This window comes from Diadema antillarum, unplaced genomic scaffold (genome assembly GCF_040938485.1).
Source record: "Diadema antillarum isolate AM-2024a unplaced genomic scaffold, OU_Dant_1.0 scf00000163, whole genome shotgun sequence".
Lineage (NCBI taxonomy): Eukaryota > Metazoa > Echinodermata > Echinoidea > Diadematoida > Diadematidae > Diadema > Diadema antillarum.
The window spans coordinates 2,404,614-2,432,001 of record NW_027271052.1 but is presented as its reverse complement, the minus strand read 5'-3'; the positions used below and the strand labels follow the sequence as shown (position 1 = coordinate 2,432,001).

Genomic DNA, 27,388 nt, shown 5'->3' with positions numbered 1-27,388 from the left:
ACACAAAATTAACACTCTAATCTATTTCAATGATGTGCAGCAGTGTGCAATACACGTTTTGTCGTCATTATATAGGAATAGGAGAACATTGCTATAGGGGCGTGGCACTGGCTTAACATCCTATCAAACATTATTACAGAGCCTTTCACGATCAGCTCGGCTTCTTTCAATACCCATTCCGGGTGTGTGTCTGTGTTGTGTTGTGTGTGCATGTGTGTGTGTGTGTGTGTGTGTGTGTGTGTGTGTGTGTGTGTGTGTGTGTGTGTGTGTGTGTGTGTGTGTGTGTGTGTGTGTGTGTGTGTGTGTGTGTGTGTGTGTGTGTGTGTGTGTGTGTGTGCGTGTGTCATTAATTTTATATTGCTCTGTAGCTCACTTATCAGTTACGCACGCGTAAATCCTGGTTTACCCTGGTGTTGTATTTTGTTGATAGGAAATAAAATTTGTTGCATTGAAGTGAAATTGAATGAAAGAACGTTTGGAAATGGGAAAAAAAGGCCACACAAACAACAACAACAACAACAACAACAACAACAACAACAGCAACAATAACAACAACAACAACAACAGCAACAACAGCAGCAGCAGCAGCAGCAGCAACAACAACAACAACATCAATAGCATTATTTCTTTCGTGGACCACACAATTTCCACCTCTCATTCTACACAGAGGAAGAGTCTCCCCCTTACTAGTACACGGTAGGCCACTGGTTCCTGTCTTCTAGTGCCATCGACACCATGGGGAAACAAAGCTATCAACGAGCAGCATCTCGCTTGGTTGGGTCTCTAGCTGCTATCATTGAGTGTTAAATACAGCGTGCTATTTCGGGGCTATTTCCTCGGCGACCGTATAATCATAAGTCACGTGAACAGAAAACACCGATGAGAATTATCATTCGGTGGGTCAAGCTGTCCTCAAGTTTAAGCTGTTTTATTCACGTATAACAAGAATGTATGATTACTGACATGATAAACTTATATACTCGTACATGACTGCGTATAATGACAGATATTTTTCAATTAATATAGTTCAAATGTCATCGTACTATCATAATTCTTTAAGAGTATGGAACATACACACGACAAGGTTGAGCAGTGTAGCTTGTTCTGGTTGTCAGAATCAAAGACGGAGAATGGAGAGCGAGAGAGTGTTGATCAGGATGGGAAATAACAGTGACCTTTCAACTGAGAACGAATTAGATAATAACTCATTACATTGTCAAGATATGGAAAGATAGATAGGAAGATAGATAGATAGAACGATAGATAGATAGATAGATAGATAGATAGATAGATAGATAGATAGAGCGAGAGAGAGAGAGATAAAGAGAGAGATGTATATCGGGGATGATAGTCACGTTGATGAACTTCCAAATGTAAAGCTGTGGGGGAAAAGCGAGAGAAAAGGAGAGAGGGAGAGAGAGGATTGAGAAAAAGAGATGATAACCCCAAAAGACGCCAAGGTGTTATGGCGTCAAGCCCCCTACTCCTCCACCTGCCCTGGATGCCTGAAGTGGCCAAAGCACCGTCCACAGCTCCAGCTAGGTGACAGTAACAAGAGCTCATTGAATTCCATTAAATAATTTCATGAATATACGCCGGTTTCATTTTCTCATATCAATTCGCCTTGAAATTAGTAATACCTCCAGTCTCTTGGAAACCATGGCTAATAAAGCCTCGTTGGCTACACTGGTACCTGCATGTCGACTCTGTAATTTGGCGTTATGTTTGATTAGCATAAGCACTGTTCTGAGCACAGATTGTTTGACAAGGTAAGCGCGCATGCACGCTGTGGCGTCACCGTCCCGTCACACTTTGCCCCGCGGTGCTTCCAGACAACGTCGTTACTCCTAGAATGACCTCGACCGATGACTGACACTGACTCTAAACATGAGCAGCAAACTCCAAGTTTTCGACATCGTCTTCGAAGGGAACGACGCCAACGTATTCAAGCCTGGTGACCTGATCCAAGGATACGTGCTCATAGTGCTTTCATCAGAGAAAAGACATATCCGGGGTGAGTCTTTAAAGCGATGGTTATGTACTACAGGTAATGACTGTACGCTCTACGTCGCTCGGGTAAACAAAGAGGCTATGTACTCGAGCCTACTCCGGGAGGACAGCGGCGCAATTTTCACTTCCATCATGTAGACAGGAAGGTAGAGCTTGTCTCTGAGAAAATCGATTTGATTGCCTTTACAGCCATCTATTCAAGGCGTAGTTTCTTTTTCATTGTGTTCACACAAGTCATAAAAATATCAATACGATCTTCTTTTTTTTTCAAATCATTTTGAAATGAATACAGATGGCTTAATCGGGATCGTTTTTGTTCGTTTCATTTTCCTTAGTTATCAAAATTGATGCTGCCATCGGTTTTATGATTTTAAAGTAACCTGGTCATGGTCATAAAACATGTGCTAAATTAGACGGTTGTCCTTCCTTGATTTAAAAACCTATAGGCCTTATAAGGCAATTCCAAAAGAACTTGTTGTCAGATCTTACTGTTAAGTTTTAGATACTAACGATGAAAAAGTAAGTGTAAAAACGTGTATCGAGTTTTGATTTTTGTATCATTTGTGGGCTTATTACATAATATCTAATCTATCATGAATATTTTTGTAATCTATTTTCGATCAACATACATGTTATTCAAAATTCAACATAGTGCTTGATGAGATAGATAATACCATGTGGTATTTTGATAAAACACTGACTGAAGTGATAGAACGCTTTAAGTACATAGCCAAACATGATGATACCAGAATAGGAGATGTAAAGACGATATCGAAAATGTTTCATCAGGGCCTTAAACAACGTAGACTGATTTTACCTACAAACTACTGTATCAGCATAATCACAAATATAGTTTGCACTGTGTATATATTTTGGTGCCCTTATAACGTATAGGTATTTTGCTCCATTTGCAACGGTGTTTTAAATTGTGTCATATTTTGTAGTATTTCGTTCATAGCGTAATTTTTTACGTATTGAGGGTCCCATGATATATAGGAAACCATTTTGTTTTGTTTGAATGGGCTACTCTCTTAACTTCGCAAATAATCATAATTTGCGGTAACGAGAGAAAATATTGTTTAACTGAACTCTAAATTTCATATTGTCGTGGAGATGGGGGTTAATCTCATATCAATGCTAAAACGTAATAAAGCTATCACATTTTTGTAATCTTATGTCAAAACTTTTTGAAAGTGCATGTGTTCTTCTGTCGTATGAACATTCAATCAGTGCAAAGAAACCCCCTCAATAAACAACACATTTTCATTACTCGGTGTTTTGGGCTTCTTTTTTTTTACAAGATGAAAGTCCTTGGGACATTTATTACGTGGTCTAGTCCTGATGCAAACGTGACGGAGGATACGAGGTCTCTAAATGTTAACAAACGCCTTAAAATTGGCAACTTCGGTCAGTTTTACTACTCTGCTCTTTTGTGGGATGCTAGGTCTTGTGATGCCAGATGAAATGAATAGCCATTAGGTGCAAAATGCGATCTTTTTGACAATTAAGTAAGAGAAGGTGTTATCAATATACACCCGGTTCTAAAAAAACCCCAAAAATCGGTGCTTTGCTGTGGTCTGTAGTTTTAGAAGAATAGTGAGAAGACGTAGAAGGCAAGACAAACGCATGATTTTCCAATGCCACGCCACACATGGTTTAGTGTTCGCCAAAAAGAGAAAGTCTTTATTCGTTCATTGTTGTTTTGTCTTCTCTCTTACAGGAGTTGTCTTACTCTTCAGCGTCACACTGTCGTTGTAACGACATTGAAATATTGAAAACAGATCACTATCTTGGTTTACCACGTTAGGCACTCAAGCTACGAAAATCAAACATGGAATTATGCATTTCATGTGCATGTGCCATGTTGACTACAGTATGTGATTCTTCGGGTAGATGATGTAACATGCCAAGTTATTGCTCAGGAATCTTAATCTTTGTCATATTTTAATTCAAGAAATGGTACTTTTGGGATGAGATGGACAGAGCTAAGGCCAATATTGAGCGACTTTCTTTCATTTGTTTACACTTTGACAATAATGTGCGGACTGCGTTCAGACTCTTACGATATACTGTTCCACTGATATGCGTGTATTTTCTCATTAGTGACAATATCAAATTCGACATGTTATTCTCTTTCTTTCTTTTTTTGAGTAAAGGCTATTTGTACTTTTACTTCAACATGGTATATGCTGAAATATTCCGAATTGTCTCTTTCAATACATTCTCTAAACTTGACTTGCCTTCTTCACTAATACCTGTCAAATACATAAAGTGAAATCAAATCCTTGTGTATAGGCCCAAGGACACAGAGGTATGCGGTACTAGTATTCTACTGGTCTAGCGCATTGTTGCTGTTGGGGAAATATCGCTTGCTCAGGCATAGGCGCGCGGACAGCACTCACGCATGAATCTCCCTCTTATTCTCATTCTACACTCACACTCAAAATTAATGTATTAATGTCCATAATGGTATGAATATATTATGTTTGCGTATGTGAGCACTCAAAGAACAGCGACATTTTTGCTCTTTGAAAAGTGAAAGGGTACTAGTATGAAGCACTGATTAATACTTTCACTTGTGAGTGTACAAAGCAGAATGGATGATTTACGAATAGCTTCTGCGCTTAGAAACACCAGTATAAATCGCCATATAAATGCAATTATTATTATCATTATCGTTATTATTATCATTATCATTATTATTAATATTATCATTATTATTATTATTATTATTATTATTATTATTATTATTATCATTATTGTTATCATTATTATCATTACAAACGGCAAGAGCCAAAAACAGTTCAGAAAAAAAGAAATGTTATGCTTTAGCAGTTCAACGCAATGGTGGCTGTGAGCACGAATTAAACTGCTAGCAAAATAATGAAAAGGTAATAAGAGAGTGAGGCATTGGTACTTGGCATAGTCAGCGGAATAAACAAAGTTGAGCTGTCCTTTCTTTCGTCGCAAATACCACCGGTGCTGACCTGCCATAGTTAACTCTGGACTCTCACTTAGCCACCTACTCTTCCACAGCGATGCCTCGTAGCTGCAGGCTTCGTTCGACCCTGCTTATTCATTTTTTCTCTCCCTTTCTTCTGCAAATATAGGACATAATTTCCGTTTGGATGGAAACCGTTAGTTGATTAAATTTCGCTCTTCGGTAGTGGCAGTCCCACGCGCTGTCAGAGTTGGCGCAGGAATTACTGCCATTGAAAGATGAATCTAATTTTGTGCGAGGAGCTCAGCGAGTGACGCCGTAGCTGCTCCGTTGTGTAATTACACAACGTGCCGAAAAAGCCATCCTTGAAAATAGGTAATTTCTTCCGCTTGGTACGAATCATCTAAGTCATCATGTAGGGGACCTAACGTCATTTCGTTTGCAACTCGTTTACCTTATTATAATACGGTTTGCGAAAACAAGAACAAAGTTTACCCGAAAGATTTCAGGATGCGCGCATACGTATCACGACTACGCATCCAGGTAATACGGGTAGTAATGTGTAACCGTACACAGGTTTGTCATGCCAGGTGGCAAAATGCACAATCGTGGCTTAAAAATGCACTTATCAATTAGCCGTGTCATTCGGCCTGGGAGCTGCTCTGTACAGTGTTAAACACTCTACTGCCTTATAGCACACTTGTGAACGACAAGACTCACTTAAGTAATGTATACAAGTCCAATCCAGAAGAGGTAAACAAACATGCATTCGGGCTCAGACCAACTTTAACGGATACACTAACTTGTAGTTGGAAATTTTCACAGCATCTGATGAGGTACTTTTACGAATGTCAACACATTAAAGTGAAGAACGGCATTGCACCAACGATAAATCTGTAAACTATTTGGCACTGGCGGATTATGAGTATGAATTTCACCTGGAGGGAACTGAACTGTTATGATGGCTCAAACCACGAATGAGATAGAGGCTACAGTCAAACTCCGACAGCCCCTATCTAGACTCGAAAGTCTTTAGGTTTCTTGTATAATTAATTGGCTCCTATTCGCACTCCTTAATTAATAATGAACTATAGTCACTGCAGAGATATAATATTATGCAAATCACGTTGCAACAGATCCTCCTTCTTCAACGATGTAATTCTTGCTGAAAAAAAAATGATCTCGCCATCACAATCAGGTGAAGATATGAGTGCACAAATTGGATGCAGAATGGAGGAATGAAAAAAAAGGAACAAATGGAACAAAATAATGTAATAAAAAATGTAAACAAGAACGACTGACTAAATAAAAGCCATAGATTATCATACTGCTAGACACCTCGGGGGAGGGTCTTTTTGCATAAAAGATAAACACTGTCAACTACCCAACAAACGTCTTTATCTTTCCACTTCATGGATTGATGGTCCGCCCAGTGTAAACTGTGAGAATCGCCCATCTGTCGATCAGGGTAATCTACTCTGTATGCGAACATGTTGAAGGCACGTTACTCGTTGCCAAGAAGAGAAAAGAGAACCAAGAAAGACAGGTAGGTGATAGGGAGTGAGGGGCTTGCGCTGTGAAGGGAAAAGTAGCCAGCTTTAACAAAGATTCAAGGAATAGTGAGATATAAGACGTAACGAGGAGACAATATAGAAAATGAGAATAAATGCATGGAATTAAACAAAGACATTTCATCGAAGACAGGAATACAGGAATCTGAAATTTGTAGGGATGATGATTTGCATAGTATGAAAGATTTTTACCACACATTTCGTCCTTAAAAACACTACCGGTGACATGCATGATGTATACCGAGTAAATGAATTGTTATATTGCACTCTCGAAATTCACTCTACCGTCAATATTGGCAACGTTAGTGCGTAAAATGTCAATTGTATGTCAGCAGTGTTCCGTGCAGCAATGTTAAAAGGAGTGAATTTACAGTATATATGACACGTTTTATGACGAGTCTACTGGGATCATCATTATATGGATTCAACAATCTTGAAGCAGGGCTATCTGAAGCACAGTCAGCATGTCAAGTCTTAATGAGGACCTCCATTCTTCCCAGACCATCTGGTTGAAAATAAGGATGGCTTATATATTCATTTTTTGAATGATGATATCACTGATATTAAGAGCTTGATTGCTATTGTAATTGTATAAAAGTAAGTTTGAACTGGAATAAGAATAAATCATATTCCTCACTTAACATCTTTCCAAAGAGAAACTAATTTGTAAGCGAATCAATGGAATATACACATTTCGTTTCATCCTGAATGTCAATGCCATGTCATCATTCGCTCGGGAAATCCTACTTGACATGCACCATTTATGAGAGTGAGTGAGAGATGATGATGATGTGTGTGTGTGTGTGGGGGGGGGGGGGGGGCAGGTAACCGCTGTATAGAGGCAGAGACTAATGTATTTCAGCAACAATGCATAATACACGTGAATAATACATGTCACTATTTGTAAATACCTGTGTCTAGGATTAGGAAAGCCCCTAGAGTCATGGCTCAATGTAACATCATTCAGTAAGTAGGTCAAACTGGTTGCAAACCTCTGTTCTTTAATGCCTTTGCTCCCTATCTAACTACATCTCACAGTATTTAAGCTAAAAACTAATTAATGAAGACTATTTCTTGCCAAGTTCCCAAACAGTTTGAATAGTTATATGTTGCTATGTCGCATATTATGTTGTTTTCGGTGCACAAATTTTCTCATTTCCAATCCTGTTTACCTGTGATTTCATAAATATTATCGTTACGCACAGTCTGTTGCGTGTGTGTGTGTGTGTGTGTGTGTGTGTGTGTGTGTGTATGTGTGTGTGTGTGTGTGTGTGTGTGTGTGTGTGTGTGTGTCTTCAGAGTAATTTTGTTCACAAAATACTGAAGTATTAAACAGCATCATCATTATATCATCATAACTTTGCCTGGCAATAATACATGCACAAATAAACGCTAATGATACGAAAATCAGATCACGGAGGTGGGCAGATTTCAAGGAATATTTCATTTACCCCGTTGTGGGTCCACCATGTTATTGGGTTAAATTTAGAATTACATTAGCCAAAGAGTAAATCAAAAGAGCACCGACCCCCTCGATTCTCTCTCTTCCATGTCACGTTTTATTATCATTTTTTCTAACATCATCAGTTTTCCATGTCGTCAGCTACAAAATCTTCACGCATGCTCAAGGCGGCGTTCGGCTCACGCCCATGGTTTCAGCGGACCCGTGGCATCGATCTAGTGCCCGTTCACACTTTACAATAATATAAAACACATGTGATGTCTCCAAGTGCCCTTCGTTTGATACTTATTGACACTTTTATTACTTTTACTTCACCTAACCACTGATGGTGATTTTGAATGATTATCCTCTATGTTACAATAACATATTCAAGATAACTACATTCAGTCCATTGTGTGTAACGTGGCAACGTGAGAATTACCCCTTTCCTTAATTTCATTTCTTCATCTAGAACTGCAAATGTACAGTCGATTCACAAATTGGATCTGAGTGCCATCCAGCGATTGGGCCATTTCATTCTGGAAATTTGAAAGCTAGCTCACATTGAATTATATAAATCAATCTCTATAAATTTCTCTCTCGAAGAACGGCGAAAAATGTACCACAAATTTACCAAAGTAGCAATACGGGTCGGCTGCTCTCTGCTCTGCTTTTTATCAGCAAAACCCTCGACGTAACCAAATTGCAAGGATTGTAATAAGATGATCCAACAGGATGCTTGGTCGCTTCTCTGAAATCGGTGCATCACGTTTCTCGAATAAGATTGGGACTACACAAAAAGAGACACGCAGACGCAGACACACTCACGTGCATATATCATACACATACACATCCATGTATAGGGCCTACTCAAATCAGTGCCTGCATATACTAGTAAATTCTTGCACAATGCCAGTACTTAAACCTTACTGACAGTGCTCTTTTCCCTTCTCTTTGCTGCCAATTCCTCCTGTCATCAAATCGATTTGCGTCATGACCGTGATTTTGTCGTTTTGTCATTTATGCTGTATACTTTTTGTTTTATCTTTTAGAATAATGAACACGATTTCACGGAAGACCAGGCTAAAAGACAAAAGTAAAGCGTCAAGGACATTGTAATAGATGAGAGTAAAAAATAGAGGCAAAATGACAAGATTGCATTGATGGAAGAACATGCCATTTATCACGATTAAATTTTCGTTGCTCTGTGAAATACATGCAGCATTGATGACGCGCTTAAAATAAATAATGTACGCTGACCTTGCGACGAAGGGTATTAAAGGGACAGACGAAATACATACACGTTCAATGTTAACTAAACGTATAGATCAAAACGTTAGCATGAAGGGGTCCAGACCAGTGTGTGGCAGGGCTACACCAATCCAATAACCCTGCGTCAATTTGCACGTCGCCATTTAACCCGATAAGCGACGGAGACTTGCGATGTATTTAAGGGGTAAAAAGTGCCCTCGTCTTTTAGCTACCTGCTTGAGGAAAAAGGATAAGAAGAAGAGAATGAAGACATACGTACAGTTGTTGAGATGGAGGGGCGTTTACTTTTCGTGCTTATCATATTATCGATATTTCTTCAGCTAAGGTACCCTGCGAAAGGAGAAAGTTAATTTTCCCGCCTCCTGAACAGGACAAATACTGGAGGGGCGCACCCTTGACAAGTGACGTGCAAACACGTAATCAGCTTGCCATGTTTGCCACGAGATCCGAGTACGTCCATTAGTACGTGATTGCCTCATTTTCATGCAATGACTTCCCCCTGATTTGTCAGATAGCTACCGACTTCAAAAACCTCCATTCTCTGATGTTTGTTTGTAATCTACAGTTACGTTAACTTAGTATGATTATACTTGCTTTAGCAAAGACGCATTTCCCACGGACGAAAATACTTGCGGACGTGAAAAAAATGTATATCAGCTACCATAACTTGCTTTTCGTATAGAAAACGCTAATGCACTGTCGTGGCAATAAAATTATGTATGGAGAAGACGCGTGCAAGTTGTGTCTCACCGCGCAGAACAACTTCTATAATTCCAAAATTTAATGGTTAACTATTGAAGGCAAGCCTTAACACTTATACACGTTATACTGCTAATGGCTATTGTTTAAGTGTTGACCAAGCAAAGGCGGTGCAAATTTCAACAGATTATCCTTGTTTGTGTGTTTTTCGCTTTTGTTTTGTTTGTTTGTTTGTGTGTATTTTCGTTTTTTATTTGCTCTATCCATCATTCTGTAGAAGTATTGACTGTACACTGTATTAATCTTTTGATGCGGTATCGTATATAGGGAACACGTGCTATAATGTATTTAAAGATATACAAACATCGTACAATAATGAACTATATCCAGACATAGCTTTGCTTTTCATTGATCTTATTTTTCATGTCATAAAACGGTATAGTCAGATTGGAAAGATGGTGTGACGTTGATGAAACTAGGGAAGATTTTGGACATTGCGTTCCTCGAGAGAATATTATAGTTTAGCCATCTATAGGGAATATTATGAAAACATATGACCCTTGGGTAAGTAAAATTTATATGTTTGATCTTGAGAATTATTTACGTCCTTGTATTCTAAGCATGCCGGGTAGTGCATTTTTAAGTTGGCTAACTCGCCAGCGATCATGGGGAGGGGGAGGGGGTACCGAAAAAGATGGGCCCAAAAGAGTCTGTTTTTTAGACATGCTGCGTTGTCGATGATTTTCCTACGAAAGGGGAGAGGGTTTTTATCGCCATTTAGTGGTCCTATTTCACAAAATATGCTTTTGACATTAATCTTAACTGACACTGACTGAATTACTTATTATCTTTCAGAAAAGTGTTATTTTTTTTTTGTTATTTTCCAACTAGTGTATATAAGATGCATTTATTTAAAACGCCATTTAGGGTATTGCACAGGGTACCTTGACGAAATACGCCATTTAGGATACGTGACGACCCGAGCCCAAGAACTTAAGAAATGGACCTAGATGGAATGGTATATTACAGCACATCAAATTTGCACTGGTAAATGGCGCCACACCTGTAAAGCACACCCTAAATGGCGTCTGTGACGCCAGTTATATCACGCCATTTAGGAACAATTTCTGAAGTGTTTGGAAGCAGGTGCACATGGGCAGATGGGTAGTACATTAAATTGTCTGAGAGTGACCACCCTCCCGGCATCTGTACCATTTCAATATCATTGACTCACAAATAGTATGCACTAACCAAACCACACCGGTGTTTAACCATATCACATTTGGTAACGGCATTCTTGTAAGGTTGAGAGAATGTTTAGATATGTTTGGTCGTATGTATCGGAGCTCACAATTTTGTCAATGTGAGTCCCGACGTGAATTTACACACAGTCATGGTGGTGATAAAAGCGATCCTTGCGAGCTATTAACAGCACTTGACAGAGAAAGAACCTCGATGTAGTAGATGTCAGAAGTGCTGAATGTCTCCCAGCGACAAGCATCGGTACTGACCAACAAATCATGGTGTAGAGAAGTCGAAACAGCAGTTAAATATTTAAAGAAGGAGTAGTCAGCGGGAGTGAATAACATTTCGACCGTGCTGGTCCAATCTAGAGGAGATATTGAAAGACGTGATAAAACAAGGTCGAGCAGATATGAGAGTAGCCCAAACTTTGGACACAGTCATTTCTAATGACACTGCCTAAGAAAGAAAGGCAACCTGCAACACTACAAGAATTACGTCACAATGAATTAGCTTGATTTGCCGCTCAAGCAAAGTAACATCGATAATTTTGCTTTACCGCCAGAAGCCGAAAGCAAAGTTAGTAGTGGCTGCAGGATTCAGAGCTGGTGTGCACAGCACCACAGAACAAATTTTTAACCTCGGGATAATGTGCCAGCAATACATCCAACATTAAAAAGACCTCTACCATGTCTTTGAGGACTATAACAAAGCCTTTGACAGGGTCTGACATGCAGCCCTATGGGCCCCCGTTAGGTTCTGCTCAACAAACACGCCGACCTGGGCCCTGTTTCATAAAGCTGTTCGTAAAGTTACGAACAACTTACGAGCGACTGGTTATCAGTTCTGATGTGCTATACTTATCAGAATTTCCATAATTCAGCACAAGAACTGATCACCAGTCGCTCGTAAGTCACACGTAACTTTACGAGCAGCTTGATGAAACACCCCCCCCCCCCCCGATTAGAATCATTAAGCAACGGTATGACAAGGCTTCTATTACAGTCTTCTACAACGGCAGTATGGGAGGTTTGTTTATGACGACAGATGGTGTCGGACAAGCCTATACCTGCTTTCATCCACTTTTAACATCTTCCTTGAGAAGCTCATGAAGGATACAATTCAGAATCATGAAGGAATTGTCAATATTGAAGGCAGAAAATTAACAAATCTACTCTTTGTTGACGACTTTGACTGTCTCGCTGGGGAATAGGAGGAGTTAAGAAGTCGGTAGAAGGCCTGGATAAGACTTCGACTGCCCATTATGTTGTGGAGATCACTACCCAAAAACGAAGGTAATGACTAATACCGAAGGTATTAATATGAGCATAAAGGCTGGCAAAGCAGAACTTGAAAACTTGAAAACCCTCAAATGCATTGGGCTATTTTTTCAGACGATTACATTTGCAAATTTCTCGGTATAGATCGAATTACAAATGAAAAAGTGAAGAACCGAGTCCAACAAGCCATCGGGCCTTTGAAGATCTGACTAATGTGAAAACATCCTAAACATAAATGGTATGGACATACATTGAGAACATGGTGACTTGTCAATACAACCTTGGAAGGCACAGTGAGTGGAACGAGAACGAGAGGAAGATCAAAGAAGAGCTGAGAAGATAATACCCGAGCCTGGACAGGCCTGAGGCCCGCTGGGAGAGGGTATTGAGAGAGGCCGTGGATAGACAGGGATGAAAGAACGGTCTTCTGTGGCGCCACAGCCGTCTCCTCGACTTCGGGATATTATGTAAGATGTAAAGAAGATGTAAGAAGTTAGTTTAGTCAGCATTTCAGGAAACGGGTCCAGGAGTTCATGAGTTCGTTGAGTAAGCCCAGAGCGTGTGTGCTGCTCATTCTCCTTGGACATACCCTGGTACTCGTATAAAATGAGTTTAAATGATGTGTTGGTTACCACACACATTTGATGACTCGTGCATGCGTTATAGTACAAGCGACACGCAATGTCTGCTGGAATAACAGTTCTGTGGAAACAGTTATTGGCGAATGATCAGTTTTGCATATGTAGGGGAAAAGAGTACTCCAGGAGAGTAATGCAGAGTTGAACCTTCTCATCACTGTTACTACTTATCCTTGTCACTTCTTCCTAACTCATCTCTTCCCTGGTCGCTTTTTTCTCATCTCTACCTCTGCCATTCTCGTCATGCACGCCATTCCGAATATCCATGGTAGTAAATTTCGCTCCACTTCTCATTAGCAGTTTACAACAATGCGTTTCCAGCTCTCACCGAGAAATTGGTCTCTCTCCTCATATTTTGCACTCGGATATCATGTTGAATTCCATACACATAGGAATGAGTAGTTCTGTAACACGTGTGATGTAGCTTTCCTCACAAAAATCATAATTATAGCATGCAAACGCGGACTCTAAAAACGTTGATCTGGTGAGGTACATGGAAAGTGATGACAGTTAGGGATGTCTGTTTACACTATGCTTGAGTCAGCAAAGAATAAATGGTATTCCTATACACTGCCCTGACATAAAAAAAACAAAAACAAAAACACGCAATCTTTTCAAAGAAGCGGTATAGTGCATGCATTTCACTCGGTGCTTGCTAACAATCAGACAGCTTTCAATACGGATAAAATGATGCCGATTTTTTTTTTGATTCACGATGAAAGCTGTTTTGTGACTGTTATCCTTAAAACTCATCATGAAGGGATGCTTTCGGAGTAACTTTTTGGTCAAAGTCTATTCGTGTTTAGGGTTTTATTTCGTTAGACATTCTTCTTTCAAATCACCTAAAAGTTGATAGAATTTCAAAAGAAAACAGCCGTCCAAACGAACAGCAACAGAATGTGTTTGTTTTCGCTTTTGGACATGATCTGAACCGGGTGAGTCAGGAAGGCAATAGGTGGTGCCTATAAAACAAACGTACTTATTGGACAGGGCCTAGGCAAACCATGGTAAGCTTTGAAGCATTACAATGTTTTCTTACTCCATGCAGGTATCCGGGTGAGGTTCAAGGGAAGAACGAAAACAGAATGGCGAAAGAACGAGAGCAAGGATGATTACTCTTGGAAGGAAGTCCTCTTCGATTACACACTGCTTGTCTTTGGTGAAGGTATGTTTTAGTCTAGCTTGCAGTAATGTCAATGAGGAGGTTTACATGTATAGCTTATCAATCGCCAATGCATGCCATAAGTATTTTCACTAACGTGATTATGTGTGCTTTTGTGTAAAGTATTTAAGATGCACGCACAATCATAAAAAGATATCAAGATTGAATATTACGTACTACCTTTAAGCCTATCCTGCAAAATTCCGTCTACCACCGACTCTTCTAAACTGTCAACATAAGACTCCTGGAATAGACTGTCCCACGTTGATATTCAAAACTATTAGTCAGTATTTGTTTTGCTCGTTTTTGGTCTGCTTGTTCGTGTTTTTTTTTAATGCTTCTTATTTGACGTCAGGCACGTCCGTCTGTCCAATCTACTTCTGCTGGCCTTAAATATAATCTGACGTGTCCCTGACAGTCACGCCACATGCCCGACATGCAAGAGGATTTGTTGTCTTGTCACATCACCTAAGGCAGTGTTGAGGCTCTTGACTCCATCTAAGCGTAGAGAACCTACCCCCTTTAAGTCAATCAAGCTAATTCACCGTCCCTGCCACTGATGATATTAGCACGATGCGAACCTGCGCAGTGCAGTGTTGGTAATACAGACACGGGCTCACAGTGTAAATGCCCAGTCAAGACTGGATACACGTATAGCAGGTGTATTGAACATGGGCTTTGCTGGCACAATGTATGAACAGTTGCATTATTACAGTGGAACAATGAACCAATTATCCTACCTGCTGTGGTACAAAACTTACCGCTTCTATTTCCATCTTAGCTGTATGTCTGTCTGTCATAAAAATGACATGATTTATAACATATAAATATATATATATATATATATATATATATATATATACACACATACACAGTACATGGTTTCAATTTGTATGCAGTAACTATGAAGGATATCTCTCCACCATAATCAAAAAAACCACACCCTGAGAGAGGCTCCTCTAGAAATTACGGACTGCCTAAGGTGACTGCACAGTAATTTCTGAGTGATGCAGATCCAAAGACAACAATACCGTCAGTCACAGAATACAATCCATTATTCAACAGAAGCTAAACGTAGGGTATAATATCTTATTTCATATTCCTTATCTAACAATGTATCTGTCTACATAAAAAAGCAACACACAGATACAAGTTGATACTTGGCAGTAGATTGATTGACAAGTCGTGTCACATCCTATATCAGAGAGTGATCATGATATTTTGATTTAGTAGTACACTAAAGATAATAACTGTGATAATGATGATAATTATGTTGTCAGTTAATGATATCTGTCACACCAGTTCCATGAACCTAACACAAAGAGATTGATAGAATTGCAGATAGATAAATGAATGAATGGATGACAGAATTATAAGTGATAAATAGCGAAAAATGAATTGATTATTAAATTGATAGACTTGAACATGACTTTGTATTAGTAGATACACAAACAAATGTAAGGAGAAAACCCGAACAGCTTGAAGTGGCAAAAGGTGCAGCAATGCTCAAAATGGACGTGAAATCGTGTGAAAGATGGTGCGAGCAGACGACGACACGTCGTACAGGCGAAGATTATGAGCTGCTGGAGTAGCTGTAGGATAAACAATTAGCAGTAGGTACAGAGAGAAGATAAACAGTGTACATCGTAAATGCATGACGACATTTTGAAAATATTTAGTACAGAGGAAGAGGTATACTGCTGGAGAGACGGGTGACGTGCATTGACATGAAGCATAACGGCTATTCCAAGCAATCATCACATTGCATTTTTTTTTTCACTACCGAACAATTCGAAGGGCGGTGAACTGGATTCATAAAATCTATGACCTATATATCCTGCCTTGCTTTTTAATGGACACCATATTTAATTCGAGTATTAGGGGCTATAAAGATTTCCTCTTCTGGCTTCTTACGGTACTGAACCAATTGAATTGCAATCGAAACAGTTGGCGATGCACGAAGGATATTCATAATATTTCCTTTTGTCATGAGAATGTTGTTATCATGGTGTGATATTTATAAAACAAACAAACAAACAAACAGCCCAGTCAAGTATTTCAAACAGGAATGGTATCTCATTGTTCCGTTCATAATGTTTCCATCTTAATCATAAACACTGGTCGTCAATTTAGTTACCAACTTCAAAATATGGATACACGTACTGCGAGGACTTGGTAGGAATTTTGAAGTCTTTTCAATGTTGCTCTCCTCATGTATGTTCTGCAGCACATTCTCTGAGTGGTATTCTACAAAAAGAGAGAAATATACCTATTCATACACTCAGCAAAAAAAGAAAGTCAACACTTTTGCCATTATATGTTTTTCATAGAAGATTTTGGTAAAAATCTTTGTGTCATATACCGTATTAAAGGTTATTTAATCGGCTATCAACCCAGTAGATTAGTACAAAGGGATAATTTACACATGAGTGAACACATTCATTTTTGTCCCGAAGGCACAAAAGTAAAAATTGCAGAAATTGACATTTGGTCATTCATTTGCAAATGCCCTTCACAGTAGCATTGATAACAAAAGATTAGTTTAAGACATTGAGAGACATGAATGAATAGCAAAACTAAGTTTTTGTTTCCTTGTATCTCTTTATATCCTCAAACAAAAACAAAGTGGGAAACTAAAGGGGGAAAAAAGAGCTTTTTGTCAACTCAACTTTAAATGACATAGGGAGCAAGCCGCAAAGGTGATAAAATGAAAAGAATTTCTTTATTTTGTTCTTTTAATTTAGGAATTTAAGAATTCATGAGACAAATTCAAGAACCAAATACCATTTTCAATTTTCTCCATTTGAAATAACATTTCAGATTTCTACCATTTTTGTTGATACTGCCTCTTCTCTGTGATTTGAATTTGGATTTAACCAAAGAATCTTCATTTTCTCCATTATTTTTTTGTTTTTGGCCTTTCTTTATCTTTGGGGGCTATAGAGACATTATAGAGGTCAATGGGTGGTTCTGTAAATCATTTTGTGGATCTGATCGTGTTAAATTTGTCTTTTGCGCTCATTGTTATATGGAAGAGCACATACGCATGAATGAGAACTTGTCCATTTTTGCAATTTTTACTTTTGTGCCTTGGAAGAGAAAAACGCATGTGTTCACTCATGCGTAAAGTTTCCCTTTGTACTAACTTATCAGGGTGTTAGCCAATTAAATTATCTTTAATATGGTATATAAAACATAAATACTTAGCCGAATATTCCATTAGAAATATGAGCTTGAAAAAGTGTCTACTTTCTTTTTTGCTGAGTGTACAACTCACAAAATTTGTCTGTACCCATGCAGAGGTTTTACATTTGAAATGTCACCACGTCATATCACTCAAAGGGTCCAAGAAATGTGGTGGGTGTTATGGCTCGATCCCAGTTTTGTTAAATAAATTGCATTCTAGACTTGCTAGGAGAAAAACCTTTCGAACGTGAGCAACAATGGCAATATTGATAGAGAGGATGTATAGCGATGTTGCCGTGCTTTCATTGTACACAGGGCACGTAGTAGTTAATGGCAGACGGTGGAAGTTAGTCGGAGCCTTGAGAGCTTCCATACCCACAGACCTGCTCTAGATGTAGGCGTGTCTTCGCATCAACGTTTACTCTCTTTGGCCATTAAACCTCAGCGGTAGTTTCAGAACAGAAACATTCTGCAATCAATATTCCTAAGTAACAATCAGCCGTGATCGCTGCTGATTGCGGGGCGATGGAAATGACATGAAAATTATCTTACTGTTGTTCCCCCCCCCCCCCGTTCTTGTTAATGCCAATGGATCGGAGGGCGAATCTCTGCATTCATTTCAAAGGCATTATTTACCATTTGCGGATGAAACAAAAGCCCAGCATTAGTGCTTAAGAATATAGTTCTAAAATGTGAGTTAGGGATAGAAACCACCAATATAAAAATTTAAACCAGTATAATTGATGTTAAGTATTGTTGAATATAAAAAGTGTGAACAACAGTTATGATAAAAATGTTTCTAGACTAAACCGTCTACAGTTATGGTTTAATGAGGAAAAACGTGATATCTCCTTTGTATCTTAGGCTCCATGGCAAAAATTCTATGTGGTAGCATGTTTTGTGATACAACTGACCTACACATTATTATGCATCAAAAGTGATATCTTGAACATTTTTAAAATCACTGCTCCCAAAGGTAAATAGGCCTTTAACAGACAATAAAGTACCTTGAATCCTTACTGGTAACAGTAGTGGGACCCAGGTGTGGAACCCATCTGAGTAGGAAATCGTACTCACTTCTGATTTTTTTTTTCATAGACTGGAGGTAAGTATGGGTTAGGGATTTCCCATGGATTCATCACACATGAATTACATGTTAATTTGAAAGTCATAAAATGATATTAGAAGGATGAATTACATCACATCCCAATAGCCAGTCAAAAATATTTCAGAGAAATATTCAATATCTTGGTTTTTATATACATAAATAAAATATCATATCTCATTGGCTCTCCTTTTGAAAAGGTTAATCTCTAATTGTTCAATCGCTTCAAGATCGAATTTTGATGTCCAAAAGATACCTACTGCAGTGTGAATGGATATAGACAACTTTTTCTAGGATCATTCATCCAGAAACTAGGATGACTGAACAATAATTGAGCAACACGTTGTATCCATACTCTGTAAGTGGACGGAACCTGTCAATAAAAGATAGGCACGGATAGTTACGAGCAGAAATTTCCATAGCCATTGTTGTTGTTGTTTTTATTTCTGTCTTCAGACAAAAAATACGCACATTACAAGTTGCATATACATTGCATATACGAACAGAAGAAACGGAGGATTGCCCGTTCAGTCACATTTACAAAATATGGTTGTTCTTCCACAGGGTCCCGAATTTACAATACAATACAAGAATAATACACTGTATACACAGAACATAAGAAAACATGTTGAGAAGACATAGCAGAGTCCCATGAACATTCTAAAATCACTATTATATGTTGGTGCAAAATAAAAAAATATCAAGTACAAAAAAGTCAAGTTCAAGAACCACAAACAAGTCCATACTTTCTGCGTTGTAAAAAAATTAATAATTCTTTACACTGCTGTGAATAATTCTTTTTCCTGCATTCTCTACATTTATCATTACCTATTCTATTCTGACATAGCAGTAACCAAGTATTTACTCATTATTTATCGAGCAATCCACGTCCCACAAGCTCTGCTTTTTAGTGGATCACTATTTTCCATAATCGAATTTATTTTCCGCACGCCCACGAAGTATATATGCATTGTTCCTCCTAATTCTTGTACATATATATATATATATATATATATATATATTGTTATATAATTTATCTCGTATACTACATGAATCTTTTGCAAATGTTTGAACGATATTATTTCATGACATGTATACTTTGTACTATGTTTTGATTTTCGTTGATTGGAAATAAACTATGATATGAATTGAAGTATTCCCACTGTTATCTTCCAGACCCGGTCAGCGATCGCTCCTACATCCTGCCTGCAGGGAGGCATAAATTTCCCTTCAGATACCGACTGCCTCTAGGTTTGCCTCCAGAGATGTACTGTAAGTTCGCCAAGGTGACCTACGTGGTGAAGGCTATCATTGATCGGCCAATGAAGTACGATCATTCGTCCAAGAGATCCTTTAGGATTCGGCCTGTGGTCGATCTTAACCTCGTATCAGACGTCCTGGTAATTTTTGACACTTGACTCTTGCATGAATGTTAGATTAATCGTATTCAAGTCTCTTTCATAATTCATCATAATGTATAAGTTGTGTATATTATTTAGGAAACAATTCTGCAACTTTCTCATTCTTTTGATTTTTGCATTACAACGTATAGCGAAACGATTTCTTTGATGGTTTACGTTCGTTTGGTGTAATAAATCCTGGGAGAATGAAAGCTGAAGTGAGGAAAAGAAGAGACCAAACAAAACAAAATGCATACAATGTATTACCTTTTCCTCTGCCATTCTGTATACTGTTCTTCCATTTGTACCTAATTGCAATCGGTGAGTTTATCAGAAGACTTCTCCGACACGCTTTTATAACACAAAGAAAGTCAGACTTGTCTGATGGACATGCTTTGATAAATAATATCGTACCGAGGATGTCCATGATGATAACAAGATTGCAAAAATGATGGTAACACTCAGAAAATGACAACAGTAATTCTACTAAAGATTAAAATGAAGATAACAATGATGACAATAGTAATGATATCAATACTGCATCATGATAATAATAAATATATATGAAAATATGTAAATATGTATCAAATCCCTGAGAACTAAATTAATCTGTTTGCACTTTTATATTTATACTATTTATAACGTGAAATTATTTGTTAATGTTGCATAAATGACAATATATACTTAGCAAAGTGCAATGACATATTTGAAATGCATTGTACGTGTACCACTAATTCTTTCTAAAAAGAGTGCATCATATCCAACACAGTAATGGCACGCCGATATCCAAATAAATGCATCATTGTAAGGACTCGCCCGTGTGGGTAACCATGTAAATGTCATCAAATTGGCGCATTTTTTTGAACTACGTGATATGAAAATTTGGAGGCGAGGCAGATAGACATTTGGACATCCTTCACTCTCAGACGGTTGTCTGTCTGACATTTATTACTTTGCGATGAGATAGGGATGACAAAATTGTACCTGTCATATTCACTTTATGCTGTTATTGCAGCCATTAAAACCATCCTGACAACGCCATTGTGAGGCACAAGAGACCAATTTGGTTTAGCCTTGATATTCAAGCCGCAATGAATTCAATATCAAGCCTGGTGGTAAGCAAATTCATGTGACGGGCAATATTCTCTGTTAATGTGCGTTGCAGGTACTAGACGAAACATTAGGTTCCATTGCATGCTGTAATGCCGTGCATTCACCAAATTGTAATGTCATAAAAACGAAATATCGGATTTTATTGGGAAGAGGCAAACAATAGTATCAAACACATTTTGATGACGTAATAGTTAACAACATGATTTACTGTAATCAGTATGACCCCACTTATACGCTTATGTTGGAAACTGATTCGCTTCTGCTTCGTCCCGTGAGATTAGCAATAATGCGCTTAGAAACATCAGTATAAAGTACCATATAAATGCAATTATTATTATTATTATTATTATTATTATTTATTATTATTATTATTATTTTTATTATTATTATTATCGACATACTATAATTAATATTTGAGGGGTATTTGTAACCTCGTACATTGACGTGACAATGGGCCATGTGAATGAATGAATAAAGGTAGGACGAAAGCAAAACAGGCAAGATGTTTTTAGGCTTTTTTTCTTTTGCACTCTAAATATTTGACGGATTCACCCATCTGTTGATCTTATTTTACCCCCCCCCCCAAAAAAAAAAAAAAAGCAAAAGGAATGATCTAGTGTTGGAATGATATATAATGGACTTTGCATCATCTCCAGGTAGCAAGGGCTGATCAGAGTTGCATCAGTGTAGAGGTGACATGACTTCACACTCATTTTATCAAACTATACGCAATACATCAGCCTGTATTATGATAATCTATTTCTATCATTCGTCATGTCTACTAGTGTCTTGAAGACAGTAACACTTCGAAAATGAGTGATCTAAACACAATAAATCCATTCCACTGGTCATATCTGAACACCACAGAAATGCTCGCGAGGAATAAGGAACTGCAGTGTCATAATTGTTATAAACAAATTTCTTTAAGAATATTCACATTTTATGAAATAAACCCTGGAATATTTGATTTAATGACGCTAGCATCCAATCGGAGACCAGATGACAGCGAAGGAAGGATGTCTGTGTTGTGAGACGGGACCTGTCACTCTCGAGATATCGGTCGACAAGCGAGGTTACATCGTCGGGGAATCGATGTGGATATCGGGACGTGTTGATAACCAGAGCAACAACGATATATCGCTCATCACCTGCACACTTATTCAGGTTTGATTTAGACAGTTCTCGTGAATTTGAGGATTGATGCAAAAAGCAATCAAAATGAATTTTATATTCAGATTCTGCAAATACATAATGCTTTCAAGTATTTGATTTAATATAGAGAAGACTTTTCGAAAAAAAAGTCAGAATGTGTGTCTACGGTCTCTATTATGTAACTTTGCCCATTTCCTAAATTATAGATTTTCCCTTCCGATCTACTTATCTTCAGCAAGCTGCTGCTAACCGTTGGTTATTAGTCGATACGGATTACTTATTACTCACTCGTCGATTTAAATCTCAGGAAATCATTGTTAACTGAATACTATTATATTTGTGCAAATAGGCAAAATAATTCAGGCTATGGCTCTTTTCCAGATTGTGTCTACCGACACTGGTTTTAGGCTTGCACCTTACCAATTCGTAAGTAACAATTTGTTTAAGTTAAGTGCTTATATGTGTCTTCGAAATGCAAGCTGGGTAATTAAAAATAGGACACACAATACCCATGTATCGATTTCACAGACGATCACGTTTTTTGCCAAATCTGGCTGGAGCACTGATGACCGTCGAATACGAGACTACGTGGCTGAGATCGAGCTGGAGGGGTGTGCATCGTACCAGAAGAAGGTCATCGAACCCACACCGTTCATGGTTCCGCCGATCGTTCCATGCGCTTTTGAGTCCTGCCCCAACATTTTCCTCGAGTACTCTCTAAAGGTGATCACTTTACTATGTAGTATTTACGACTTTCAATCTACTAACTTGATCTTGTAATGTGTATCTTATTGGGATTAGTTTATTGTTGAATTAGTGTTCTCCTTCATAGCTGATATTGCGATCCCCCTCCCCACCTAAAAAGTTCTATTTTTTTAACCAAACAACAACAACAACAACAACAACAACAACAACAACAACAACGACAACACGAATTCACACATGCCGTGGTCGCACCGGCAAAACTTCGTTAAGTTAAAGTTCTCGCCAAAATTTCACTCAAACTGAGGAAATTTCCCGAACCCCTGCAAATCCTCTTAAAGTTTGCGCAGTCTTCGAACGCTCGCAACTGAAACTTCGCGAAGTTTTGTCACGTGACCAGTCAACCACCTGTTTGCATGCGGGCGGTGCCTCCGAAGTGCGCGCTCATCGGGATGCACCTGTGCGCATTGTTACGTCACAGTCATTAGCTGTCAGACGGCGCGCGCTTTCTTTTTTGTTGCACATGCGCACCAGTTATTCTTTTTTTTTGTATTTATGTTTTATTAAAAAGATTATACAAAATCACACTATTTACAATAATTTTCATATACACAATCACTGAACATTGTAGAGTAATTTTTCGCACCAGTTATTCTAACTTCGAGAACTGAAACTTCAGAGTTGGCTGCCAGTGTGAACTGGCAAACTACGCGAAGAGTTCTCGAAGTTAAACTTCAAGAAGTTTTGCAGTATGCATAAAAAGTAACTATAACTATAGATTATTGCCCCTCCATCTGAACACTCGTTCTTTTGAATTGCTTCTTTAAAGGGGCATTCCAGACGATTTTCATAACTTCACATCATGTAGTACATAAATCAACAGCTCCATGTACAGATTTCTGGAATTTATTGTGGTCCTTGAGCAGAGAAACAATGCTCTGAAAAATTTTAAACAAATTACACTGAACAGTGCTGATGACATAGGAGCCTCACATATACCAGAAATGTAGCAGTGCAAATCCATTACAATACCACTTGTGTAGAATATATGCATGCCATCTTCTTTCGTTCTGCTTCCTTGAGCCCCAACTCATGCATTCTTACGGTGAGGCTGCCATGGCATCACTTTGTTCATTGCAATTTGTCGTAACTTGTAATTTTGAAATCATTCTTATTCCTCAACCCAATCACTATAAATTCTGAAACTCTGTACTCGGTATAACCAGGGAGGTGTTAGAAAAGGAGAGACAACTCTTCGTAATTCATGCAAACACATGTTTTGGTTCAAAGCGTTACAATGGGATGTCTAGCATTCCACTATACGCTTTGAATGTAAAAGTCTGAAAATCATCCGGAGGTCTCCTTTAAATACTATTTTAAGTTACTGGAGGAACCTAGCATCTGCACGATGCAGTATGTAGTATTATATTTGTAACAATTTGTAACAAGTTTAATTATTGATTGTGTTCCCGGGGCTTTGTCTTACCTACACTTTAGATCGCTGCCGTGGTGGGCTTTGAAACTCCAGTGTGCGTTCTCAAGCTACCGATATCTATTGGTACCATAGCTGTGCTGCACTCAAACCCTCCCCCAGCTGTGAACATGGCCGTGACCCATCAATCAGAAGTCAAACGCATGGGTATGTTAACTCGGTTGGCTATATATCTGCCTGTCCTGACTCTTGAGGTCATTTAGTCAGAAGACATCAAACGTTTGGGTTTAGGCATCGCATACCCACGCCTATGCCAGCACTCTTGACTAGTTACACATCCACGTTTCATTTGAATAAATTGCACCAAGCCTCCCTAAAGTGTTAGTTCTGTACGTTCAAGATCCTCAAGCATGTTATACTTTCTTCCGACAATAGACTACAAAAAAGGAAACAATTGTGATTATCTAATGTTTTAAATCCATTTTGTAACATGCTTGGTAGCTCTTTTGACACAGTATGTACGAGTAAGTAACATTAATAGAAGGTTTGAAGAATATTGGGTTTTAAACGGGGGTTTAAGTTCGCTGTTGTCGAAAACTTTGCGTGGCTCAATTGCAAAGAGAACAATAGTTGAACATGGATAATATCCCTGTCACCATATACGATTTATAACACGAAGAACCATAATAACGGAATTAGGAATGGGAATGTATTGGGAATGTTTTATACATGTATGATTATAAGATGTTCACTTTTTCGGTCGTCTCTCATTTCCACTTCTTCCGCCACGATGGATTACATCGAACTTTAGAACCACCACCTCCGTCCTACGATATAGCCATCTCCAGTTTTCGCGAAATGGAAAGTGGTCAAGAGCCTCCCGTTCCTCCGCGGCTATCCCTGCCTCGCTTGCCCTCTCTTCCAATTGTTACCAACTACACACCTGGTCACAGCATCAGCCTCCCAGTCTCAGCCAGCCCCCAGACGCCGTCTTCGAGGACGAAATTCGACGTTACGCCAGCCTTTGAGCAACAACTTAATCGCGAGAGGTATATTCTGCCGCCATCACCCTACGCCACGATATCCAGCGGATCGCTGCCAGCCGTGTCTGCCAGCATAAGCCCTCTGTCGCCTACTTCGCGATTAAGGTATGAGACAACGCCCTCGTCGACGAGGGTCAGTGATCGCTCCCTGCCCGTTGTGGCCAACTCCATGGCCACAAACTATTCGCCGACATCACATTCGCCCATGTCACCACTGAATGCAAAACCCAAACAGAACACTGCAGTGCAACCAGAGCTAAACAGTGAAAGAACATCACTTTTGGCAAATAGAATGACGTCAGGCGATTCGAGCACATACTACGACACGTCGCTTGGTTACGAGCAGCCTGCCATAGATCCATGGCGGTCGAGCAATAAGTTAATTCGTGAGATTCCTCAGGAACAGCGGATCAGCAGAACTAGCGGACGAATAGCCGAAGCATTCGTCTAGCTACCTCTCATACACGCAAGCATGCACACTTACATGCACACCTTTACCTGCAGACTTCCATATTTCACCGTAAATATTTTGTTTTCCTAGCTCGTACACAGCTGTTTCACTCATATCATGCTACAGACGCCAAGTTTTGCCACTAAAATATGTCTCTACTTACTGTTAAAAGAAGATTCATGTAACTTTATGTAAACCTAACAAAAAGAAAGTGAAAAACAGTGACTGACATGTGTTTAAGGCTGTTCTCATGATCATGTAATAATGTCAACAAAGGATGTCTACACCCCTCCTCATGGATAGAAAGGGGAATGACGAATGATGCGTTAATCACTGCAATATTTGGGAACTTGCTATCACGATTTAGTACCAAGCCTTTAAAGACTAAGCTTTGATATATATATCATCAGCCATTAGTCCTGATAAGTCAGATAGCTTTTGTGATTCATTCAGTAACTTGTTTCTTCAACCGTGCTGACGAACTTTGACAAACTCTAATCTGGTCCCCAGTCATGCCAGTCAAATTTGTACAATACTTTCTTCATAAGAAGCCATTTACCAATCATTCTTGTGTTCTTGACAAAGACAGTATTTAAGTTATTACTAGAAGTGGATATGTGCGTGTTGAATATGATGCAAGATTTGAAAACATTAATTCGTGTTCTTCATGTCGAATGAATACTAGCATTATGATTGGTAAGCGTAATGATACAAACAAAGATAATCATGAGTAAGTTAAGGAACACATTATCAACTCACTTTCGAATTGAGGTATATTGAGCTATAAAAGTGACGAAATTCTCTTCTTGTCAACACTTCGCATTTTAAGTTTGTGAGGTTTCCCGAATAGGGTTCTCTCTTTAACATGCGATCTGATCTGACTGAAGTATACAGCGTTATTTCCTATGTCCATCATGTAAGCTACCGTCCTGCATTTAAGCTTCACAATGAAAATCACATACATAATGCAGGTCATATCATACTTTTCTAGCAAATAAAAAAACAACATACAAATAAACCACGGAAGCTTACAAGCTGAAAGATGTGAACTCAAGCGTGACATTAAGTCATATTTTGTAAGAAATTGAATAGTATGCTTCTACAACTACCGTTACCTTGATCAAGGTTATATTTCAGAGTTTCATGAGAAGACTTTTGTCTGCAATAAACAATATAATCATAATGAGATTATCAATTCGAAGTCTTCAAAAAAAAAAGATTGAAAGATTACAACTATGTTAATGATAAAAAAGAATTTGATAATCAAGCAACGAAACAGTTATATCTATTACATGTGGCAATTTGACATGATTATAGACACCAATTACCATCATGTTTTTGTGTATTCATGTCACATATAACATTATCAATAAGACTGTCTTCTGATGTTATGTAAATAAAGGAAAGTCCGATCGCAATGCAGTTTGTCTATATAATGGTTGAATGTGAACGTAAACACACACGCACACACACTCAGTACACACAGGCATGCGTGTGTGTGTATGAGTGTAATGAAAAGAGGATTAATTAGTTGACTGGGCATTACGT

The 27,388-nt window shown here is 38.6% G+C and overlaps 1 protein-coding gene across 1 annotated transcript; it reads left to right on the top strand.

The window, feature by feature from the left end:
• The first annotated feature begins 1,887 nt into the window (after window positions 1–1,887).
• Window positions 1,888–25,840, top strand: LOC139722315 (arrestin domain-containing protein 1-like). The gene is made up of 7 exons (XM_071633624.1): window positions 1,888–2,014; window positions 14,143–14,259; window positions 19,724–19,947; window positions 22,042–22,224; window positions 22,741–22,935; window positions 24,412–24,553; window positions 25,158–25,840. Exons 1-7 carry the CDS (start codon window positions 1,888–1,890, stop codon window positions 25,838–25,840), a joined length of 1,671 nt encoding a protein of 556 aa, XP_071489725.1.
• Window positions 25,841–27,388: the final 1,548 nt, after the last annotated feature.

Bases quoted from the DNA above. Each gene is read 5' to 3' on its own strand.
- LOC139722315 (XM_071633624.1), top strand. From the start codon at position 1,888: ATGAGCAGCAAACTCCAAGTTTTCGACATCGTCTTCGAAGGGAACGAC. The intron at 2,015-14,142 runs GTGAGTCTTTAA...TACTCCATGCAG, and splicing joins AGAGAAAAGACATATCCGGG to GTATCCGGGTGAGGTTCAAG. The intron at 24,554-25,157 runs GTATGTTAACTC...ATCGAACTTTAG, and splicing joins ATCAGAAGTCAAACGCATGG to AACCACCACCTCCGTCCTAC.